The sequence below is a fragment of the Leuciscus leuciscus genome, assembly GCF_965113295.1.
Source record: "Leuciscus leuciscus genome assembly, chromosome: 4".
NCBI classification, from domain to species: domain Eukaryota; kingdom Metazoa; phylum Chordata; class Actinopteri; order Cypriniformes; family Leuciscidae; genus Leuciscus; species Leuciscus leuciscus.
The window spans coordinates 22,294,457-22,318,178 of NC_138728.1; the positions used below are offsets into that span (position 1 = coordinate 22,294,457).

Genomic DNA, 23,722 nt, shown 5'->3' on the forward strand with positions numbered 1-23,722 from the left:
TGATATCTCTGTAATCCTCTCCAGCTAACGGAGTTGAATTCCAATAACAGAATTCAGTGATGCGCATTGTTTTTGTAACGAATATGCCTCTGGGTAAATGTGAATTAGCTCAAGAATATAGGGAATATTAATATTTATAACGCATGGTCATAATTCATAAGTCGCATGTACATTTATTTTATCAATTTTCGAGATTACCTTGTTCTGTACTGTCTGATCATTACAGTTAAGAAGGGGTATCCCTTTTAAACTCCACGAAAGTTTTATCTTCTGGCCGCGAATATCAAACTTTCTGAGTTTATGAATTAAAACTACTCAAGGTAGTCAATATCGAGCTTGTAGCTTAGATCTTGAAGTTTCATTGACTTTTATAAGGTGGGTTTTCAAACACAGAGACAATTAAAAGTATAAATGGGTTTATTAATAAAATGGCACACACTAGAGATTATATAAACTACAAACATAAACGTACGTAAAAATGCAAACAAACCAATAAACATTTAACCGAACACAAAAACATGAAATGAAAGAAAGAAAGATATAGAGGGAAGATAGAGGGTAACTTAGTCCACAGACCTAAGACCTAGACACCTGGAACAGCTTTTATAGGAATCAATATACTTGCGAGTGCTCTTTTTGGTCAGGCTGAAGCTGATGCAAGAAGCGAGGATGGTGTCCTGTTTCTGCTGCGTCTTCCGGTGTCGCGGGAAGCTTGAAAGGCTCACTGAATGTGATGTTACCGAGAAAGTTCAGATTCGTCTCCCGGGATGGGAGAGGCTGGAAATCTTAGTTGCAGAGACCGGCAGCTACGACTGGAACATGGGTTCGTTCGATGGAGAAGGCCAGGGCCTCCTTCAGATGTTCCTTGGAGAAGCGCTGCGCCGGGGAGGAGGGTCCAGAGAAGTTGGATGAGTTGGAAGCGGAAGGATGAGAGAGAAGAGAGAGATGAGGGGGCTTCTGCCGTTTTATCAGACATCTGGTTACGCCCCCTCTTGGAACGACAGCGAATCAGATTGTCTTTTCTGAAGCGGGAAAATTCTCTTTGTGTGAAGAAGAAAACGCCTTCTTTCACCATATGTCTTATGAGAGAAAGAATTCATATTTCTTCTTAAGATTGTACACCTGGAACAATACATCTTACTGTAATACTATGTGCGGGACTGGTTGAATTAAAACAAGGCGGTCAGACAGATACCAAGAATTACAGGTAGATATTGGACACACATGACATTACGTTCATATGCCTCATTACACACAAATAAAGCTTGATTAAACACACAATAAAATTGTCAGTGTTTCCGTTATGGCAAATGACGACACTTTGAGAAACATAGGAATACGTATCAAACATTTAGTGGCTTGTTATGTGGAAGAGTATCTGTTTCCAAAGTTCCAGAGTGTGTGTGTGTGTGTGTGTGTGTGTGTGTGTGTGTGTGTTGTTCTGGAATGCCTTTGAGGCTTGGGTCGTAAAGTTTTATGGTCTGAGTTAGGGTTACAACAAGACACGACTGAGGAATTCCCTTCAATGAACATTTAGAATTCAAGATTTTACTCTAGCAAAACACACCTCTATTATAAGGCAAAGCTAATCACACACATCCATATCGGAAGGTATACATTCAAGAGCCATATTTCTACATGACGTTGCACTTTAGTGGCTTTCGTGTGTGTGTGTGTGTGTGTACGTGTGTGTGTGTTCTGGAATGTCACGAGTCTGTGAGGTTGTAGAAGTCGCAGGGAGTCCAGAGCTGAAATGGGGGTTTTAGAGGGGATTCTAAGAAAACAGGGTTTCCTTATGTGACTCAAATGTCCCTCGGGGGAGCCACAAAGATGCAATTTTGACCGTTCAAGCAGACTTGGAGATCAGGATTTACTAATTTGACCAGCATGTGACCGCATGTCATAGTCATTGTCGTTACATATCCCCCTTTTTGTTAGATAAAGACCTCGGAAGGACTTTATCGAACAACGAATTAGCGCAATGGTCGATGGCAAGCGGCTGATGACTGAGGACTCAGGTCAAGTGAGGTTTAGGCGAGCCCCGGATCGGGACCCCCTTTTTGCGGTTCCATAGGAAACCACCAGACACGGCTTTGTGAGCTTTGCTGTGGCTGCTCACATTTGGTAGGGTCTGGTACAGGGTGAAAGCCAAGACGGGAGTCAGGGCGTGGTCGGTTGCTGTGGAGGTACACAGCGCAGCGTCAGCTGCGGTCCAGGTATGGACACAGGTGAGGTGTTCAGGCTGGGCGGTTGCCCATGCTTGGAGGGACTGTGTTGAGTGCGAGTCCTGCCTTGGTGTTCAGGACTCAGGGTTGCTCTCTCCGTGCGATGCCGGATGCCAGACCTGGTGAGTGTGGCTGCTTTCTCGCGAACCACTGCGGCCTGCATCCTGTTAGAGGCGATAGGGAGAGAGAGAGAGAAGGAGAGAAAAAAAAAATTCCAGCGATGGAGGTCCTTAGTTGGTTTAGGACAGTCTTTTTGGTTCGCTGAGGTTGGTATGCCACATGCTTTGATGTCCCATGCATGGCTTTTTGGCACATGTGGCGTCATTGTGTTGTCTGTATGTGGCGCAGACATTGGTTTGGTTACTCAACTGCAGGTCAGTCAGGACCTTGAAGCAGTAGGTGTCAGTGTTCGTTTTCTGTGTCTGTGTCAGACGTGGCTGCACTGTCTTCATCTGTGATGTAAGAAGACTCTGCCTCACCAGTGTTCTGGAGAGAGTGGTTACAGGTTCGACGGTCTGGGCTTGGAGTTCTGGACGGCGGGTGATGCTGGTTCCAGAATCTTTCCGAGCGGTCGGTCCGACGCTTTGGACGGGCACCGTCACAGTCGTGCCGCCACCTGCTGGCCTGGAACGGTGTTGATTCTCTGTGGTAAGGTCTGTGTGCCGACGAAGATCGTCCAGGGCATTTTGAAGTCTTTCAACTTCCTGTTGTAGCGTTGTGTCCGTCTCGTCCTCTTCCTCGGTCAGGAAGATTAGCTGGTCTAGCCGACTCTGTGTGTGGGCTCGGTCCTTCCGGGCTTCTGTGGCCTGGAGCTGTAGTGCGGCTGTCTTTTGCTGCAGGTCGGCGTTGCTCCTTTCGCTGTCCCGGGCCCTGGCGACGAGTTTGAGTGCGAGGTTTCCGAAGATTTTGGACAGCTGCTCGTGGCTGTATGTCTGGGCTGGATCATGGGGCTCGAACTGGCTCAGGTCTGTGTCCCGTTGCTCTTGGCTCGAGCGATGTGGGTCCTGGGGCAGCACGGTCTTTGTTATGTCCCTCAGCCATGCCTCAAGGTCGTCCCAGCGGACTGCAGGACAGGGTGAGCTCGACATCTCGGCTTACTGTTGGCGAGAGAAGCACAGCACACACAAAAAGAGACAAAATGCAAGTTTGTTTTAGGGTCAAATGAGCTATACTCATACGGGCTATGCCGTTTATGAGAATTTCGGGGCTAACTGATGCCGACAGTTAGCTGAGCCAATTTCGTGGGTATGGATGAAACCCACAATAGAAATTTGGACAGGCGGTAGCCTGGGGGTCGTTTTAGCGACGCCCGCTTTGATCGTCACTCTATTATTCAGCTTTTCCTGGGGTCTCTCTCAGGTTCTGTGTCTAAGTGAAATGAAAGAAACAAATCACAACAGAGTGGAGAAAGAGACAAGGTTGAAGGTAGGGAAGATCAGAGGGAAACACAACACAAGGAAGTGAATTGGTCTGCAATGAAATGTCACAAACAATAACACGGGGAGCGTTATTTAAGGAAAATAAATCAAATAAGATAAAATAAAATAAAATAAAGAGGCCTAAGCCTTATTAACACTGCGAGAGTTCCTGATCGGGCCAGGAGATGCGTGGGTTATCGGGACAGGACCTCGAAAGAAAGTGTGTCTTAGAGAGAGAAAGGTGAGTCCAAGCACTTAAAATACACCCGAAGGAATAGCTAGTATTCTGTGGTTCCTAATAAGTGGATGGGTTCTATCAAATTTTAGTTCACCTGGGGTGAATAGAGGTCATCCAGGTGGAAACCAGCGGGCGCGGTCAGACCCTCCGACGGTCCCAACACCAGAAGGAGTGCAGTGTCAGTAACGTCGGACAGATGATCCCCGCCCACCGGAAACCAACCAGTGATGACGTCTCATTCACCACAGTGCACTGACTGAGTCCTGCCAATAGATACACAATGAGGGATTACAATGTTAGACTTAAAGTAAATTAAGGCTTTCTGGTTTCATCAAATTGAGTAAATAGGTATGCAGGAGTCAGAGGCAAAGGCTTTACTAAAATAATGATACAACAAAGGAAATTACGATAATTGGTTGTAATTATCAGAATAACCTACCCCCCCCCCCCCCCCCCCCCCCCCTTGGAGAGACTGGAGAAAGAGGGAAGAGAAAAATAATTATCAATGAAATAAAATTTGAATAAACAACACAGGTTTGAGACGCAGGCAGAGGAAAAGGCCCCGGCAGTGGGTTTGTGCCACAAGGGTGAGGGCCGTGTTTCCTCTCAGTGGTCCACCTGGTTGAATAGACACAATTTGAAAAATGCAAACTTGTTTAAATTAAAATTCAAATAAGCATGCAATGAGAGGTCCAAAATAATAATAATAAGGAAGGAAAGAAAATTAGAATGATAACAGTGATGTATCAATACTAAAAATAATCAAAACTGAAATTCAGAATGACTTCCTATAATCCTTACAATAACACTGAGGTTATTAGTATGGATCATAAAAATAATCAAACGAAAAGGGGAGCAAGGAGACACTTCAATTGCAGACTGGGGGTTAAACAGATATTGATAAGTCGACCCAAGATCGCCACACGGTGGCGTGCTTCTTCCTAGGCGGACCTATCAATGAACTGAGTGAATCAAATCTAAGTTTTTAATTCGAAAAGTTTTCCTTTTTTTTTTTCGAACTTAACTTAAAGTGTGACCGTCGAAAACAGAAAAAGGAATTGTCTAACTCCAAATAATATCAGCATAAGCTAAGCTTGAATGCAGTTAAGTATTTGAGAGAGAAAAATGAATGCAGAGAGAAAAAGAAATTGAAAGCAAGTATTATCTTAGAACGCCACGAGATGGCGTAGTTGCGCTCGCGCAGGCTGACGTCAGTGGGAGGCGACGCTCACGCAGGATGACGTCGGTTGGGGGCGCGTAATTTGAGAACTGCCCCAGACTTAGAGGCTGCCCTCTAGTGTCGGTCAGTGGCGTAATTCAGCAGATTTTTTTTTTTGGAATCACGTGGTGTTTTGCGCTTCTGTTGCATGCGGAAGACTGACGCGAGTTTCACAACATGTGACTAACAGGAATTACACATTATGCATTACACATTGAGACGGTTTTAGAATAAGAACAGGGATTATCGTCTTTTCTTAATTCATAAAACTGGTCTCCAATTTACACATTATATATTATACACATGAGACGGTTTAAAGAAGGAGAACAGGGATTATCATCCGTTTTCTTAATTCATAAAACTGGCCTCCAATTACATATTATACATATAAAACGGTTTACATAACAACAGGCATTAAAACTTCGTGTTTTAATCACTAGAAACTGTGAGCAAACAGGCGTTGAACATCTATTTACTTAAGCTGTGAGCACACCAGGCATCAGAACAGCTGTGAGCAGGACTTATCATCTGCTCATCTCCCATAAGCATTAATCAAAATAGCACTTTTATGATTTTTGCGTAGGTTTACGAAATTGGATCGCGAGGCCAATTTCTGACCAGGAGTTATCGTTAACGTATTGTATATCATAAGGCCTATTACGACTGAAAACTATCAGATTTACGTCTTCGTCCTAAAAGAGATCCTTCGTCTTCATTTAGTCGGTTTAAATCATGTTACATGTATCAACTGCAAAGAGTTTTGCTTCGTCTTTACAGAGACAGATGTAATGTCATGGACTGCAGTTTTAGCAGAGCTGGGCTGGCTTTGTGCCCGCGATCAGCTGGGTGAGTTCGCCTTGGCGACTTTTCTCACAATTCAAAACGCGCGTATAGCCTACAATTATTAATACCAATAATACACATTCAACTGAAGCTGAATTTGTCCACCAAACAAAGTTTGAAACTGCTTTTGGATTCTCCACCATAATAATGTAACGAATATGCCTCTGGGTAAATGTGAATTAGCTCAAGAATATAGGGAATATTAATATTTATAACGCATGGTCATAATTCATAAGTCGCATGTACATTTATTTTATCAATTTTCGAGATTACCTTGTTCTGTACTGTCTGATCATTACAGTTAAGAAGGGGTATCCCTTTTAAACTCCACGAAAGTTTTATCTTCTGGCCGCGAATATCAAACTTTCTGAGTTTATGAATTAAAACTACTCAAGGTAGTCAATATCGAGCTTGTAGCTTAGATCTTGAAGTTTCATTGACTTTTATAAGGTGGGTTTTCAAACACAGAGACAATTAAAAGTATAAATGGGTTTATTAATAAAATGGCACACACTAGAGATTATATAAACTACAAACATAAACGTACGTAAAAATGCAAACAAACCAATAAACATTTAACCGAACACAAAAACATGAAATGAAAGAAAGAAAGATATAGAGGGAAGATAGAGGGTAACTTAGTCCACAGACCTAAGACCTAGACACCTGGAACAGCTTTTATAGGAATCAATATACTTGCGAGTGCTCTTTTTGGTCAGGCTGAAGCTGATGCAAGAAGCGAGGATGGTGTCCTGTTTCTGCTGCGTCTTCCGGTGTCGCGGGAAGCTTGAAAGGCTCACTGAATGTGATGTTACCGAGAAAGTTCAGATTCGTCTCCCGGGATGGGAGAGGCTGGAAATCTTAGTTGCAGAGACCGGCAGCTACGACTGGAACATGGGTTCGTTCGATGGAGAAGGCCAGGGCCTCCTTCAGATGTTCCTTGGAGAAGCGCTGCGCCGGGGAGGAGGGTCCAGAGAAGTTGGATGAGTTGGAAGCGGAAGGATGAGAGAGAAGAGAGAGATGAGGGGGCTTCTGCCGTTTTATCAGACATCTGGTTACGCCCCCTCTTGGAACGACAGCGAATCAGATTGTCTTTTCTGAAGCGGGAAAATTCTCTTTGTGTGAAGAAGAAAACGCCTTCTTTCACCATATGTCTTATGAGAGAAAGAATTCATATTTCTTCTTAAGATTGTACACCTGGAACAATACATCTTACTGTAATACTATGTGCGGGACTGGTTGAATTAAAACAAGGCGGTCAGACAGATACCAAGAATTACAGGTAGATATTGGACACACATGACATTACGTTCATATGCCTCATTACACACAAATAAAGCTTGATTAAACACACAATAAAATTGTCAGTGTTTCCGTTATGGCAAATGACGACACTTTGAGAAACATAGGAATACGTATCAAACATTTAGTGGCTTGTTATGTGGAAGAGTATCTGTTTCCAAAGTTCCAGAGTGTGTGTGTGTGTGTGTGTGTGTGTGTGTGTGTGTGTGTGTTGTTCTGGAATGCCTTTGAGGCTTGGGTCGTAAAGTTTTATGGTCTGAGTTAGGGTTACAACAAGACACGACTGAGGAATTCCCTTCAATGAACATTTAGAATTCAAGATTTTACTCTAGCAAAACACACCTCTATTATAAGGCAAAGCTAATCACACACATCCATATCGGAAGGTATACATTCAAGAGCCATATTTCTACATGACGTTGCACTTTAGTGGCTTTCGTGTGTGTGTGTGTGTGTGTACGTGTGTGTGTGTTCTGGAATGTCACGAGTCTGTGAGGTTGTAGAAGTCGCAGGGAGTCCAGAGCTGAAATGGGGGTTTTAGAGGGGATTCTAAGAAAACAGGGTTTCCTTATGTGACTCAAATGTCCCTCGGGGGAGCCACAAAGATGCAATTTTGACCGTTCAAGCAGACTTGGAGATCAGGATTTACTAATTTGACCAGCATGTGACCGCATGTCATAGTCATTGTCGTTACATATTATAAGTTCATATGTCTGGAGAAAATCCTCTCCAGTTAAAGTCAATCATGACTCATTCGAGTGGGCGTGTCTAACCGGACAAAGGAATCTTCCCGCTCGAAAAATCTCGACAGCTGATTCGTCCTACACGAAGGAGGGGACGGCACCTGGGACACTGATAAAAGTCCAAAATCTCTTCTCTTCGCTCTCTTCCTCTCAACTCAACTTCCGCTCCTCGGACCTTCTTCTCCCCGGCGCAGCGCTTCTCCAAGGAACATCTGAAGGAGGCCCTGGCCTTCTCCATCGAACGAACCCATGTTCGAGTCGTAACCGCCGGTCTTTGCAACTAAGATTTCCAGCCTCTCCCATCCCGGGAGACGAATCTGAACTTTTCCGGTAACGTTAAATTCAAGTGAGCCTTTACATCGTTTTTCGAAACGACCCAGAAGAAGAAGCTAGACGCAAACCAGCCGGACACGCGCACGCGCGTCCCCTTTTCAGCATCACACTGAAAGAGTACCACATCTCGCAAGTATATTGATTTCTATAAAAGCTGTTCCAGGTGTCTAGGTCTTAGGTCTGTGATTTAAGTTACCCTCTATCTTCCCTCTATATCTTTCTTTCTTTCATTCCATTTTCATTCTGATCACGCTATGTTTATGTTTTTGTTCGGTTAAATGTTTATTCGTTTGTTTGCATTTTTACGTACGTTTATGTTTGTAGTTTATATAATCTCTAGTGTGTGCCATTTTATTAATAAACCCATTTATACTTTTAACTGGCTCTGTGTTTGAAAACCCACTTTTTATAAAGTCAATGAAACAAAAGATCTATAAAGCTACAGGCTCTATATTATAAAACTACTTTGAATAGTTTTATTAATAAACCCAAAGAGGTTTTGTCTTCGTGGCCAGAAGACAAACTGTCTTGGAGTTTTGTAAACAGGAATGCTTCTTCTTAACTGTAATGATCAGACAGTACAGAACGAGGCATTTCCTATAATTGATAAAGTAAATGCATATGCGATTTATGAATTATGACCATGCGTTATAAATATTAATATTGCCAAAATTCCCTATATTCTTGAGCTAATTCGCATTAACCCAGAGGCATTTACGCTGCACTGCATTACATTGCAATGCCTGAAATTTCATTGATATGAATGTGAACTGGCTATGCTAGAAGTATTTGGGACAACAGATGAGGATAAATAAAAATATTTGAGACAGTCGTTTCCCTGTGGAGTCAATGAAAACATGGCCATGTGCTCCATTTTGATACAGCGTTCAGACAGCTCTTTGCTGGAAAGGAAACCACTAAAATGTCCGTTCACAACAAGGGCGATAACTGTAACAATAACTATAACATTTTAATAATCGTGCTATGTTCTGAGGATAGCATTTAAAGCAGCAGACGTTCTTGGTGTGAACGGGCCATAAAGACCATATAAAAATATATATATATATAAAAAAAATGCACTGCCTCCAAACAAATGCCTAATTTTTTCTCCCATTTTTCCATACAATGAAATGATGGTTCCCCTACACTGAACATTAATTCAAAGGGTGTTCCAGGGCCTCCTTCGCATATAGCCCTTATTTGAGGAGACACAAAGGACTATAAAGATATGAGATTTGAAATGCAGTGGAACAAGTCGGATTCTTCTTCTTTAGGGAATGAGGCTAACATGCTTTTAAAGAAACAATTCCTAGCATCTACAACTGACTATAAAAATAGGCCCAAACTTCAGCTGCACTTACACTGTGTTGATTCAGGGCATTTTTTCCCCTGGTTATTTATTTTTTAACAAGACACTTTTTTTAAGTTACTCACAGAAGAACTAGCCTGGTAATACCAGACTCTGCTACTTCACTTTGCTTCGTATACAGAGTCTGGCATAGCATAATAGAGAAGTGTTTTCTCTCTCGCGGGGGGGCGCTTGTCTGAAGTTTAAAATCATTGGTTACCCGTAAGCCAATCACATAACGTTTGGTTATGGCGTGTGTTATGCGCATGCTCAGCCGCATCTAACTTCCACTGTAAACGCAAGTATGATGCAAAAACTAAACCATCGAGCGAAATGCCGGAGTGAACATGGCTGTGAATGACTTTTGCAGATTATGTGAAGTAAATCTACGCATCCACGGTACAATCAGCGTCTACGTCACGGCTCTCAGCCCGCCCTCTGTTCGTTGATTGGCCCGGCTGTTTTCAGGCCGGTGGAAAACTGAAAGATAGGCTGCTATCTCAGACTGACTACAGGAGCGAAATGAAATTAGCGGAAGTAGGAAGTCTGACGTAGTCAGGCTACAGAAGAACTACTACAGGGGCAAAGCCCTATTAGAAGGTTTCTCCAGCTATGCTCTAGGGCATAGCATTTGTAGTGTAACTCAGTAACTGAGCTCAATCTCAAAGTTTGATCCACTGAAATACTGACCCAAAACTTTATCCAGCAGTCTAGCCGTTACTTTTTCAGTTTTCAAACACAAAGCATAATTTTAGTCCTAGTTAATTACTAGAATATTAAGAGAATGACATTGAACTAACATTAAACGTCTCCAAACTGGTATCAATTCAAGGCATTTATTTATATAGCTTCTTTTTTTTTTTTGGCATCAAAGCAGCTTAATAGTAATAAACAGGAACATAACAGTGTTAGTGTTGCCAAATTAATACATTTTGAAACATTCAATGTCAGCTGTAAAGCAGCTCTACAGAAGACAATAGTGTCATCATTCACCTCAAGTCAGTTCAGTGTTGATTCACTTAAGTTCAATAACAGTCAGTGTTGCAAAGTTCATCAATTATGAAATTATTTCAATTTAGCTGTAAGTATTTATACAGAAGGCAATAATGTCATTATTCAGCTCAATTCAGTTCAATGTTGATTCAATTCAATGCAATAAAAGTGTTGATGTTACAAAGTTAATGTCATTATCCAGGACAATTCAGCTCAATTTGTGTTCTCATCTGACAGTGTCTGTGCAGTTGAATCGATATTGATAATTTTCTGTCTGTCGCGAAACAGAAGTTTAGTAGAATGTTCAAACTTCTCTTTATCAAAGAAAGTAATGATAATAATAATACATCACACTTGTATAGCGCTTTTCTGGACACTCAAAGACGCTTCACATGGGGAATAAAACAAACAAAACAAAAAGGGGTTTTAACCCTCTACTGCACGGTGTTGCCATATGGCAACATACCCTTTCTTTGGGCATTTCTTGAAATTTGAAAATAAATATGAGCTCTGATTGGTCTTAAATTCATGGTAGAACCTGGTGGTAAAAAATGATATGATTTGATGACATCACATGACACTACACACCCTTTTGCACTGTCATTCTTTTCACACACTTTTGATGACTCCAGTAGCTGAAGAAGTGCTCGTGAATATGTGAAGATTTTCCTCAATTTTTCATATTTCTTCAGAATTTAAAAATTACATCAAGCATCTGGGATAAGTTCTAATCTTTTTTCAATCATTGTCACATTGTTTTGATACTACTATTACCTTTTTCTTCAATAAAATAGGTATGTTGCCATATGGCAACATTGTGCGGTAATGGAACAATATTTTGCCCATGCTAATGCAGAGTAGCTTTGTATGAATGACAATGTATGGATGCACTGATATAGTTGGATGGTTGTATTCTACTCATATATTTATATATATTTGTATATATTTATAAAGTAAAGTAAAATATATATATATATATATATATATATATATATATATATATATATATATATATACGCTTATTTTGTTTAGAAAATGAAGCCGCCAGTGTTCTATGGCAAGGCTGAGAGGAGGGCTGAAATGTACAGGGTACAAGTGGTTATACCATCTCATGAAAGTGAGGATGAGCTAGGGATCAGTGACGAGGAGTATGAGAGGCAGGCAGAATTAGGCCTAGTAGACTCAGAGGATGAAGAGACAGGTATCTATTCCGGTATGTTCAACATTCAGGTTACATGTCGTCCTTTGCACAGTGTTGAGCTGATGTTGGGAAAGGTGTAAAGTAGATCAAGAATTTGAGGTTTTTGTCATTCCAAAATCTGTATGTTGAACAAAAAATAACCACAGACACAAGTCGCTGTGCAGTCCCCATGCACATGTGCACGCACGCACACGCAAAGGCATAAACACATGCATGTTCTATCATCTATGAATTTCATGTCTTTTGGGAGAAAACACATCAGGCTGTTCCATTGTCGCACAATGTTGCCATATGGCAACGCACCCAAAAGTACCCCCCAAAAAATAAAAAAATATAAAAAAAATATAAATATGTTAATTTGAGTCTATTTTATATATAAAAAAACACTGTAACATTTTTTTCCATGATTGCATAATAATGCATGCAGTAGAGGGTTAAGGAAAAGCTAGTTTGAACAGGTGGGTTTTGAGGACTGATTTGAAGTTTGGTAGTGAGTCGGAGTTTCTAATGGATGTAGGGAGTGAGTTCCAGAGGGTGGGGGCGGCGATAGCGAAGGCTCGGTCCCCCAAGGTCCGGCGGTTAGTGCGGACGATCGGGGTAAGGCGGTTGGTGCCAGCTGAGCGGAGGTGGCGGGTGGGTTGGTGCTGTTCCAGGAGCTCAGTGAGATAGGGCGGGGCCAAGTTATGGAGGGACTTGTAGGTGAGGAGGAGGAGCTTATATTGAATGCGATAGTGAACAGGTAGCCAATGGAGCTGCTGGAGAACAGGGGTGATGTGTTCTCGGTACCGGGTGTGGGTGAGGAGGCGGGCGGCTGAGTTCTGGATATATTGCAGTTTTTGTAGTTGATTGGTAGGAAGTCCGTAGAGAAGGCTATTGCAGTAGTCAAGTCTTGAAGTTATAAATGCGTGAATGAGGATTTCAGCTGTTGACAGGGTAAGGGAGGGGCGAAAGCGGGCAATGTTGCGGAGGTGGAAGAAGGATAGTTTAGTGATATGGTTGATGTGTGTTCGGAATGAGAGGGTGGAGTCCATTATGATACCAAGGTTTCGGACAGAGAGGGAGGGGGTGACATTATGTCCGTCGATAAGGAGAGTAAAGTTCTGAATAGAAGAGAGGAGAGATTTTGGGCCGGTGATAAGGAGTTCTGTTTTATTGCTGTTGAGTTTAAGAAAGTTATTGTCCATCCAGGTTTTAATGTCGGAAATGCAATTGGTGATGGTGGAGAGGATAGCTGGGGTGATGGATTTGGTGGACATGTAGAGTTGGGTATCATCGGCGTAGCAGTGAAAATGGAGTCCATGGTGGCGGATGATCTGACCGAGGGGAAGCATGTAGATGGTGAAGAGGAGGGGGCCGAGCACGGAACCTTGGGGGACACCATGGGTGACAGGGGAGGTGTGGGAGTTGCAGTTGTTAACAGAGACAAAGTGGTGACGGTCAGAGAGGTAGGAGGTGAGCCAGAGAAGTGCTGTGCCAGAGATGCCAATAGATTTAAGACGATGGAGGAGGACAGTATGGTCTATTGTGTCAAATGCAGCGGAGAGGTCGAGGAGAAGGAGGATGGATATGGAACCAGAGTCGGCAGCAATGAGCAGATCATTTGTGACTTTAAGAAGTGCTGTTTCTGTGCTGTGGTGTGGACGGAATCCGGATTGAAATGTTTCGAAGAGTTGAGAGGAATGGAGATGTTGGTGGAGTTGTGTGATGACGGCGCGTTCCAGAATTTTTGAAAGTAACGGGAGATTGGAGATGGGTCTGAAGTTGTCCAGATTGTCAGGGTTGAGGCCAGGTTTTTTCAGGAGGGGTGTGATGGACGCAAGTTTTAGCGGGATGGAACAGATCCAGACGTAAGGGAAGTGTTGATGATGATGGTGATGAGAGGGATGAGGATTTGTTGACAGGTTTTGAAGAGGGGAGAAGGGATCGGGTCGAGCTGGCAGTTGGAGAATTTCATGGTTGAGAGGAGTTTGGAGGTGTCGACGGTAGACAGAGGAGAGAAGGAGGAAAAGCTGTGGTGTGTGAGCGGAGTGAGTTGATATTCAGAAGGAGGAGAAGCGGAGGAAGTGGATGCTAGTGAACAGTGTATGGTATGGATTTTGGTATGGTAGGATGACAGGAAGTTATTGCATTTGTCTGTAGTGAATGTGGAGGTTATATTGTCCTTGGGTTTGGTCAGTTTTGCAAATGTGGAGAATAGGGTGCGGGAGTTGGAAGAATTTGAGTGGATGAGTTGTGAGTAGAAGTTGGACCGGGCAGTTTTGAGAGCAGAATTGTATGTGGTTATGGCGTGTTTGTAAGCTTGAGCATGGACAGTGAGACCAGATTTTTTATAGATCCTTTCAAGTTGTCTTTTTTGTCGTTTGAGAATGTGAAGATCTGGGGTGTACCAAGGTGCAGAGGTGGAGAAGGAGACTGAAGCAGTTTTAAGGGGGGCTATTTGGTTGAGGCAGGTGGAGAGTGTGTGGTTGTAGAAGTTGACTAGATCAGAGACAATCGGATCAGAGGGAAGCGAAGAAGTAGAGATGGCATGGGATATGGAGGAGGTGAGAGAGATGGGACTAATGGATTTCAGGTTTCGAAATGTAATTGTTCTTTTGTGTTTGACGGTAGGAGAGGAGGTAATGATATCCAAGGTGATGGCCAGATGATCAGAAATTGTGAGGTCGGTCAATGAAAGGTTATGTATGGTGAGGGAGGGTGTGGAACAGACCAGGTCCAGGATATGTCCATGATTATGTGTAGGTGAAGTGACATGCTGGGTGAGGTTGAGGCAGTTTAAAATGTCCAAAAAGTCAGATGTGAATTTTGCTGCCGGAGAGTCGATATGAATGTTGAAGTCACCAATGAGGAGAACGGACGGAGAAATAGAGGACAGCTGAGTTACGAAGTCAGTGAAATCAGAAAGAAATGATGGGCAAGTTTTTGGAGGGCGGTAGATGACTGCAGCAGTGAGTGATTGGGAACCAGGAAGTCTAAAAGCCAAGTGTTCGAATGAGGATGAGGAAGTAGATCATGCTTAGTTGCTGTCAAGCTCTAAAAACTATTTTTGGTAACACTTTACAATAAGGTTCCTTTATTAAACATTAGTTAATGTATTAACTAACATGAACTAACAATGAGCAATACATTTATTACTGTTTTTGTTCATCTTTGTTAATGTTACTTAATAAAAATAAAGCTGTTCATTGTTTGTTCATGTTAGTTCACAGTGCATTAACTAATGTTAACAAGATTTTAATAAAGTTTAGTAAATTGAAATCAACATTAACAAAGATTTACAAATGTTGTATAAGTGCAGTTCATTATTAGTTAATGTTAACTAATGTAGTTAACTAATGAACCTTATTGTGAAGTGTTACCCTATTTTTTTTATTAAAACACCATACTGTAACGATATAGACTCAGAGCACACCGGGAGAACAGTAAAAATCAGTTTATTAAAATTGCAAGAGAATGACCATACGTAGATAGCAGGAGGAAACAGCGTGAGGAGGGATGATGAGATGTCAGCTCAGTTGTCGATGACCAGAAGAAAACCACGGTGACAGGGAAATGCACGGAGACGAAGGAGAACGACTATGGAGTGGAACGCTGGAGAAGGTATAGGAATTTTTCGTAGAGACTGTGGTAGATTTTTCCCTAAACCTAACTATCTGGGTCTCGTCTACAAATCGACGTCCCCAAACGTCTACTGTCGACGTGTAGTCTATCTGGGTTGTTACAGCCGGCTCTCAGGCTGCAACAAAAAGGAGACCAGACGCGTCAATTCTTAGCAAAACGTTTATTATAACGCAAGAAAAACAAACATAAGCATAACATAATAAAGAGATGAATCAGGGTCGGGCAGGACACTCAGCAAAAGCGCAGACCCACTAACTCCAGACCAGAGACCAAACGCCCAAAAGCCAACTTCCCGAGCAGTCTCCACCACATTTATTCAGCATCCAACAAGTGTCAGGTGTGTCGGCCACGCCCCCTCCAGACGTGACCTAAAAACATACACACCAACCACACACACACACGTACGTACAGCCTAGGCTGAGACGTCACAGGGTCTTGTCTACAAATCGACGTCCCCAAACGTCTACTGTCGACGTGTAGTCTATCTGGGTCTCGTCTACAAATCGACGTCCCCATTCAATAATAGCACCTAACTAACTTGTTCCCCTAAACTAGCTTCCTTCTTAAACTAGCTTCCTGCGCAGGAATAAATCGACAAACAGACCTGCAAATGTCCTTTAAATGCTTTAATCATGGCCAGGGGATCTTCCCGAGCAGTTCTCAGGGAATCTCTCCAAAGAAGCAAGGCCGGAGGATCTCAGACAAATTCCATTGAGAATCCCACCTGAAAACATGGATACAACAGTTTTTATAGAATCGAGAAAACAAATAAGACTAACATGTCACCTTCAATATGATTGGTTCAATTGGTTCAAAAGCTCCAACCTTTTTCCTCTGTCACTGGCACAAGCAAACTCTGATTTTGTGATTACTTACCACAAGGTTTTGAGAACTAATCATCTGTCTAGTTTCACTTCCCCTTTCTGTTATTTATACACACACACACACACACACACACACACACACACACACACACACACACACACACACACACACACACACACACACACACACACACACACACACACACACACACACACACACACACACACACACACACACACACACACACACACATACTCAAAGTCACAAGTTTTCCCCAAAGAGTTTGGAAACATTAAAAGCATATGAATGTTGTTCCTGCAAGAAAAACAAATGTTAGTTGATTAATTAAAGTTGATTAATTAAAATCCATCACAAGATGTTGTCCCACATATACAGTAAATACCATAGTACTAATAGCTCAAACAGACCAGAAATTCACTGAAATCCTTCCCCGCCATGCTGCAGCTCTTAAATTAAATTTGTTTCCATAGAATTTAAACTTCCACATCATCATCATAATTTAAGTGGGACTTATGTCAAATCTGCGAGATTTAAGACATGTAAGAGAAGATTTGGATACACTTTATTTTTATGGTCCACTTCATTCTGCTAACTACAAGTAACTTTGCAACTACATGGCAAATAACTCTCATTGGAGTATTAGTAGGCTGTAGTAGACTGTTAAATAAGGGTTAGGTGTTAGGTTTTGGGTTATAAGAATATGTGGATCTTGAATAAGTCGTTAGAACAGGGGTATTCAATTAAAGTTACAAGAGGTCCGATCTCCAAAAAGCCCTCATATGAGCAGAAAACAAAGTTAACTAGTCCTTTCTAAGTTTTAGTTGTCTTTACTTGCTATCTACAAATAATGCATTATATTATTATGATTATTATACAATAATAACATTGTTTGCTCCGAACATGCTGATTAATAATGTAAATGTTGTGTAGTGTAAAAAAAATTAAACAGGTAGGAGCCATTAAATTGAATTTATTTTAGTGAATCAATTAAATTTTAGAATAAAATAAAATATTAAAAACATCTATTTTATTGCTTCCAATAAAATACGTCCAAAAAAATAGTATGGTTTTAGCAAGGGACCACTTTATGATGTTATGCCTTTTTTTTGTTGGTCTACAACAACCCTATTTGCATTACTTTGTGAATGTAGAAGAGCAGCTTAGGCATTCTGCTAAACATCTCCTTTTGTTTTCCATCAATGAAAGGTTTGCAACAAAATGAGGGTGAGTAAATAATGACAGAATTTACATGTTTGTGTAAAATATTTATTTAATATCAAGATAACCAGATATTTCAGCACTTATTTGCATGGGGCTTAAAAGTTCAAAAGAACTATTGAACTCTTAATTCTAAATCGCATCTTCAAATACACCTCCACTCCTTCTGGCTACAATCAATATGTCATAGAGATATGAAATGACAGTCTGATAGGTACTCTGAAAGACTGTAGGGGGTGTGAATTTGATCGATCCTTTCCAAAAGAGAGCCTGTATCCATAATCTTCTCATGCTAAAGCTAGTGCATGCTGAGCATTTCAAATAGTAACGCTCTGATATTGAAATCATCTCTGAAATAGTGGTTCTTAAAATGTGGGCTGATTATTCTGATAGGGTTGCAGCCAGTAGTCGGGAAAACACTACACTAGTCTACATACTATTTCAATATTTGATTTTAAGGACAATTTTGTAGTTGAATGCTCTCTACTTTATTGTATCATCACACATCTGCATCCTGAAGAAATAGTTTCCCCTGTGTTTGCTTTGATAAAATGTAGGTAATGACTTACAGGGTCATATAAGGCTTCAGAAATTGTGAGATGAACCTGGAAAGCTCTCAGTGAGACCTCTGTCATTAGGTCAGGAAATGTATGAGGAAGAAGTGCAAAAAATAGGCTACCTCCTTAGCATTCATCTTGTAACAGAAGTGCAACCTAGTAACCTCTACAAGAACGAGCACGCACACACATATAAATGCACACACACAGGTTTTTACCCTCAGTGGGCTTGTGGGTTATTATCTGTGAACCTCACTGCCATCAGTTGGAGGCTTCATTAGCTGTGGCATTTAGAGGAGGCATCGCTATACGGCCAATACAAATGCCAACGTGTCGTCCGTGCCGCACATATTACTCTGACACGCATGGAAAGGTTAATAAAGTCTATGAGTGGAGGACATCCATGCTCAGATTTGGAGCTTGTTCTTGCTAACACATCTGAGGCTGCTTTTTAACAACATTCAGGTTTTTTTTTTTTCTCATAAGAGAAATGTAATTGTATCTGTAGAATGCCATTTGTTAAGTACCTGGGGAAACAGTTTCCCATAATCATAAAATAGGGTTCTGAAGTTACTTCATTTTATAAATGAAATACTTTTACAGTATATACATCTTTTAAAATTAAGATTTGGGTTTGCAGGTTTGCAGTCTGCCTTGGTTTCACCTTTAGACCCTCTCATGAATGCATTTGTTTAATTCATTTGGGTTGAATAACCTTTGGAGTCAGTTTTTGGCTCGAAACTTTTGATGAGGGACGTCAACTTAGTTCATAGTATGAATTTGTTTTTTTTGTTTTTTGTCAGTATTGTTGTTTGATTAATATAGCCTAATTACCAATTTTGCATGTATACTATGCTTTTGAACGTTTTTTATGCTTTTGAACTCATTTAATGCTCACCACTCTGTAAATAGTTATATGGTCAATAAGTTATGACAACATATGTTTTTACATTGCTTTAACTAATCAAAATAAGATGTTTTTTATATATTATAAAAGATTCAACACATTTTTTAAAGTCAGTTTAATGTAATTTAAGTTAAATGACTGCAAGTTGATTGTACTTGAGGCAGCATTTTTTTTTTTATCAAAAAAAGTTTCTACAATTATATATATATATATATATATATATATATATATATATATATATATATAATTATAATTTTTTCTTAATGTAAGCCATTACTCCAGTCTTCGTTTGTATCACATGATCCTCCAGAAATAATTCGAATATGCTGATTTGATCATTAAAGCAGTAATAAAACTTAATTTTGGAGACTTTTTGCACTCTCCATCTGTGCACCAGGTTGTTCAACGAAAAAAAAATTACAAATAAAAAAGTAGATATGTGCTTTTAAAATTGTTCTCTCTTGGGCAGGTGGTTGATAACTAAGAGGGCTATATTTTCAAACTTTTGCATTTAAACATAACTTGGAAAAACTATAATTACTTGTTCTGACAATATTTGAATCCTAAAATGTACTTTTGAAACCCGCTGTGTAAGAATTCTTTCGTTTGAGACTCAGATGACATGCCTTTTCAAAGCTGTGTGCTCATTATGCCAATCCAGTCTTGATTTATTGCTTCTTAATTATTCATTTGTGGGCTGTAAAGCATTTGTGCCAAATTTACACCCCTGAGCCCATGACATCCTTTAATATGGTTGTTACTGTAGTCAGAACGAGACAATTACAGCCACACAAAACACATGATTTGAACCCGTCGCATGAAGAAATTATATCCCTGTTAATTTTCTCACGACTAAGAAAATCACTTTTTCTTCTTTGTAGTCTTGTGTAAAAATCAGTCTCACTAGACTCAGCAATGTAAAAAAAAAAAAAAAAAAAAACATTTCGCTTACCTCTCTTTCTCATTGACATCTATTTGCTGTTGGTTGCTACTTGTCCATTGTGTTCTGTATAGTGGCAGATTATATGAGCTCTGTAGTCGCTGTTGAACTTTGTCTGCTCACCTCTTTTGAATTGCCAACAGTCACTCGTCACCAAAATGGTCAACTCTCATTGAATGGCGCTTTAATGGTGCAAATTGCTGTTTGAGTGCACTACCTTTTATTCACCAAAATTAAAATTCCATCATGATTACCCACCCAGAACATTCCAAGCTTCAGATGGTAATTTATAATGCCAAGTTCAAAAAACATTTAAAAAGCCTCATAAAAGTATGATGTCCGTATGATAATATGGCTCTATATACTAAATAAGTGTTCTGAAGCCATACTATGGTTCTTTTTGTTAATCGCTGGAGAAGTCCCCTCTGCCGACACTCAAATCCTTTTTGCACCTGTGTGTATTACAAAAACGCTGCCTTTAGGTGCGTCACAGCAGGTTTGGGGCCTTCTCAATTCATGGCCACTTGGGAGCACAAACACGCAACAGAAAGTAAGGGCGCAAGACTTATAAATGCCAGAGCTCAGTGCCCTTATTACATGGATCTCTAAAATTATTGATTCTGATTGGTCAGTCACAATCATTGTCAATAGCAATGCTGTAAAATAACCGCTCATCCGGGTATCTCGATTTTGTGATATAAAAACCTGCAGGATGTACATTATCCTGCTTATTACTTGGCTACTTGCCACATAAGTAAATAATTAGCCACAAAGTATTGATTTGAGTTGAAATATTTTATTAGCTCAGTCTCACCCTGTTTGGACTATGTTTTCTGTTTGCACCATTTCCCTTAGTTGAGTTTGTTGTCATGGTTACTGATTTGAATTGTCATCACGTGTAATCATTAATCACCTCGTTTGTCAGTGTATTTAAGTTCCTGTGATTTCAGTTCACAATTGACCATTCGCAAAGACCCGCCTCCTTAAGTTACTGTTGCTATGTCCGACAAGCCACGCCGCTCTTATGCCCCACCATGTTCTCACGCAGTGAAACATACATCACGGAGCAGAGAGGGCACTGACAACGCGCTGAAAGTCTCAACGGTAACACTTTATTTTGATAGTCCGTTTGTTGAGACTATACTAGTTATTAGTAGCCATTCAGTAGCTTGTCAACAGTGCATCAGTTGACATTCAACAACACTGTTTCAACAGACAAGTAACATACATTCAACTGACTACCTATAGACTATAAGGTACAATTCAAGTGTTAATCTACAGATTTTACGAAAAAGTGCCTGTTGACTGTCAATGTTATTTTGCAACAGGTTATTAACCAATTGGCGACTAACTTTCAATTGTCAACTAACTTTCTGTAGATTGAGTACCAACAACTCAAGATCAATCTGTCAGTTAAATGTCAACAGTCATGTCAGCATATGAAGTATATGATACTGTAGCCTATATCCTACTCAAGGGGTCTCATATGCATCAAATTAATAATTATTTTAGCTGATTTAAAACTGTTTTTAAAAAATTGTTAACCATTTGTAGATAATCTGTTGATTGTCAACTAAAGATTAGATCTGTTGCTTGTCAACAAATAAATTGTTTATGATCAGTAGACTATTAATAGACATTATCCACTAAGTGTTAGTAGATACATTTTAGGACTATCTAATTAAAGTGAAAAACAGTTTATATCAGTAGAAAGTCTATAACCTATCAACAGATTGAAAACATACTTTTTTGTACGTTTGGATAGATGCTGAAACGTATGATACAGACATGTCTGCAACGTAGAATTATTACGAATTCACAGCTACAAAACGTTTACGAATCATAAAGATATCTGTATCATTTCCCTTATACTGTTTTATAGATAAATGTAAGTTCCCTTAACCCTACTCCCAAACCTAAATATAAATTACTCATTTTATACAGAATAAAACACTTTATGGACAGAGATGTGTAGGGAAATGCCAGTTTTATTAATAGCATTAAAATATATTTTGAGTCACTAACATTAATCCTACTCCTGCCCCTAAACCTACCCATAACCATTTCTTAAAACTATGCAGGCTAAAATTATGAAGAAAAACAACAGATGTGTAATCATAATAATTTATTGCGAAAATGTAAATCGGTACCAAAAGTCGCTCAAATGACGATGTGTTGCAGTCCTCTCTGGCATTATATAATAGTTTTGTATAAGGGACAGAGCAGAATTTAAGTTATTAATCCATGAAAATGTTAACCCAGCTTCCCTCTGCGTGAAGACGGCGCGCGCGCTTCTGCATTTCAATGTTAGGCTTGTTCGACTTCATGCAGCTCTGCGCAGACCGATCGGCGGCTGACTTAAAGCAGTGCATGCCGGTTAGAAATTTTGTCCGACTTGATACAGCGCCGACGCCACGTGACTGTGACGTATGCCATCAAAGTACCGCGAGAGCGATTCGAGAGTAGCCGGAGAACTCAGCCAGTGCAGCTTCTCAAGAGCGGCTGCACTGGGCTGCACGTGGGCTGATGACGACACAGCTGTTCCACGATTGGCCGGATTCACCGCATGACAACGATCACGTGTGTTTCGTGTTTATTCGAACACCTTTAGTTCCTCTAAAGCTCTCAAATCAGTTTATTATAACAGTGAACACTCTTTTCATGTCTTTGCGATGTTATATTGTGTCATGTTTATCAAATTAAAACTGCTTAAAAAACGTAGACTCCACTTCATTGATAGTAGCTAAATGTTGAACTTTATTCTTGTTCAAACAGACGCTGTATTGAATGAAAATGTCTCTGAAACATCTGTGTATTATTTGGCAAATATTGCATTTATTTCACTGCAGCTGTGGTAAAGTATGCAAACAACACGTGAGCTGTCACTACGGGAACCAGAAAGTGTCCGACTTCACGTCTCCGTTTGCAGCTCCTCCCCGCCTGCACGCGGCTACTCTCACCGATCGGTTACATCCAGCCGCAGCCGATGTCGAACACACCTTGTTCGACTTCATGCAGCTCTGCACAGACCGATCGGCGGCTGACTTGAAGCAGTGCATGCCGGTTAGAAATTTTGTCCGACTTGATACAGCGCCGACGCCACGTGACTGTGACGTGTGCCATCAAAGCACCGCGAGAGCTATTCGAGAGTAGCCAGAGAACTCAGCCAGCGCAGCTTCTCAAGAGCGGCTGCACGACGACACAGCTGTTCCACCATTGGCCGGATTTACCGCATGACAACGATCACGTGTGTTTCGTGTTTATTCAAACACCTTTAGTTCCTCTAAAGTTCACAAATCAGTTTTTTATAACAGTAAACACTCTTTTCATGTCTTTGCGATGTTATATTGTGTCATGTTTATCAAATTAAAACTGATTAAACATAGACTCCACTTCATTGTAGCTTATGTTGAACTTTATTCTTGTTCAAACAGACGCTGTATGAAGCAGTACATAAAGTATTGAATGAAAATGTCTCTGAAACATCTGTGTATTATTAGGCAAATATTGCATTTATTTCACTTCAGCTGTGGTAAAGTATGCAAACACCACGTGAGCGGTCACTACGGGAACCAGAAAGTGTCCGACTTCACGTCTCCGTTTGCAGCTCCTCCCCGTCTGCACACGGCTTCTCTCGCCGATCGGTTACATCCAGCCGCAGCCGATGTCGAACACACCTGTTGTTTCAACTGAAACACGGCATGCTGCAATCTGTGACGAAGCAGGCGAGAGCCAATGAGCGTTTGATATCACTGCCGTAAAACATGTCG

The 23,722-nt window shown here is 40.7% G+C and overlaps 1 protein-coding gene and 1 long non-coding RNA gene across 2 annotated transcripts in view; one reads left to right on the forward strand and one right to left on the reverse strand.

The window, feature by feature from the left end:
• LOC309497230 overlaps positions 1-23,722 on the reverse strand; it is a 179,960-nt gene that overhangs the window by 81,689 nt on the left and 74,549 nt on the right. The window lies entirely within an intron of this gene.
• On the forward strand, positions 10,999-13,685 carry LOC309497790 (uncharacterized protein). The gene is made up of 2 exons (XM_082168093.1): positions 10,999-11,085; positions 12,294-13,685. The coding sequence occupies exon 2, from the start codon at positions 12,937-12,939 to the stop codon at positions 13,591-13,593; it is 657 nt and encodes a 218-aa protein (XP_082024219.1). The 5' UTR covers positions 10,999-11,085; positions 12,294-12,936; the 3' UTR covers positions 13,594-13,685.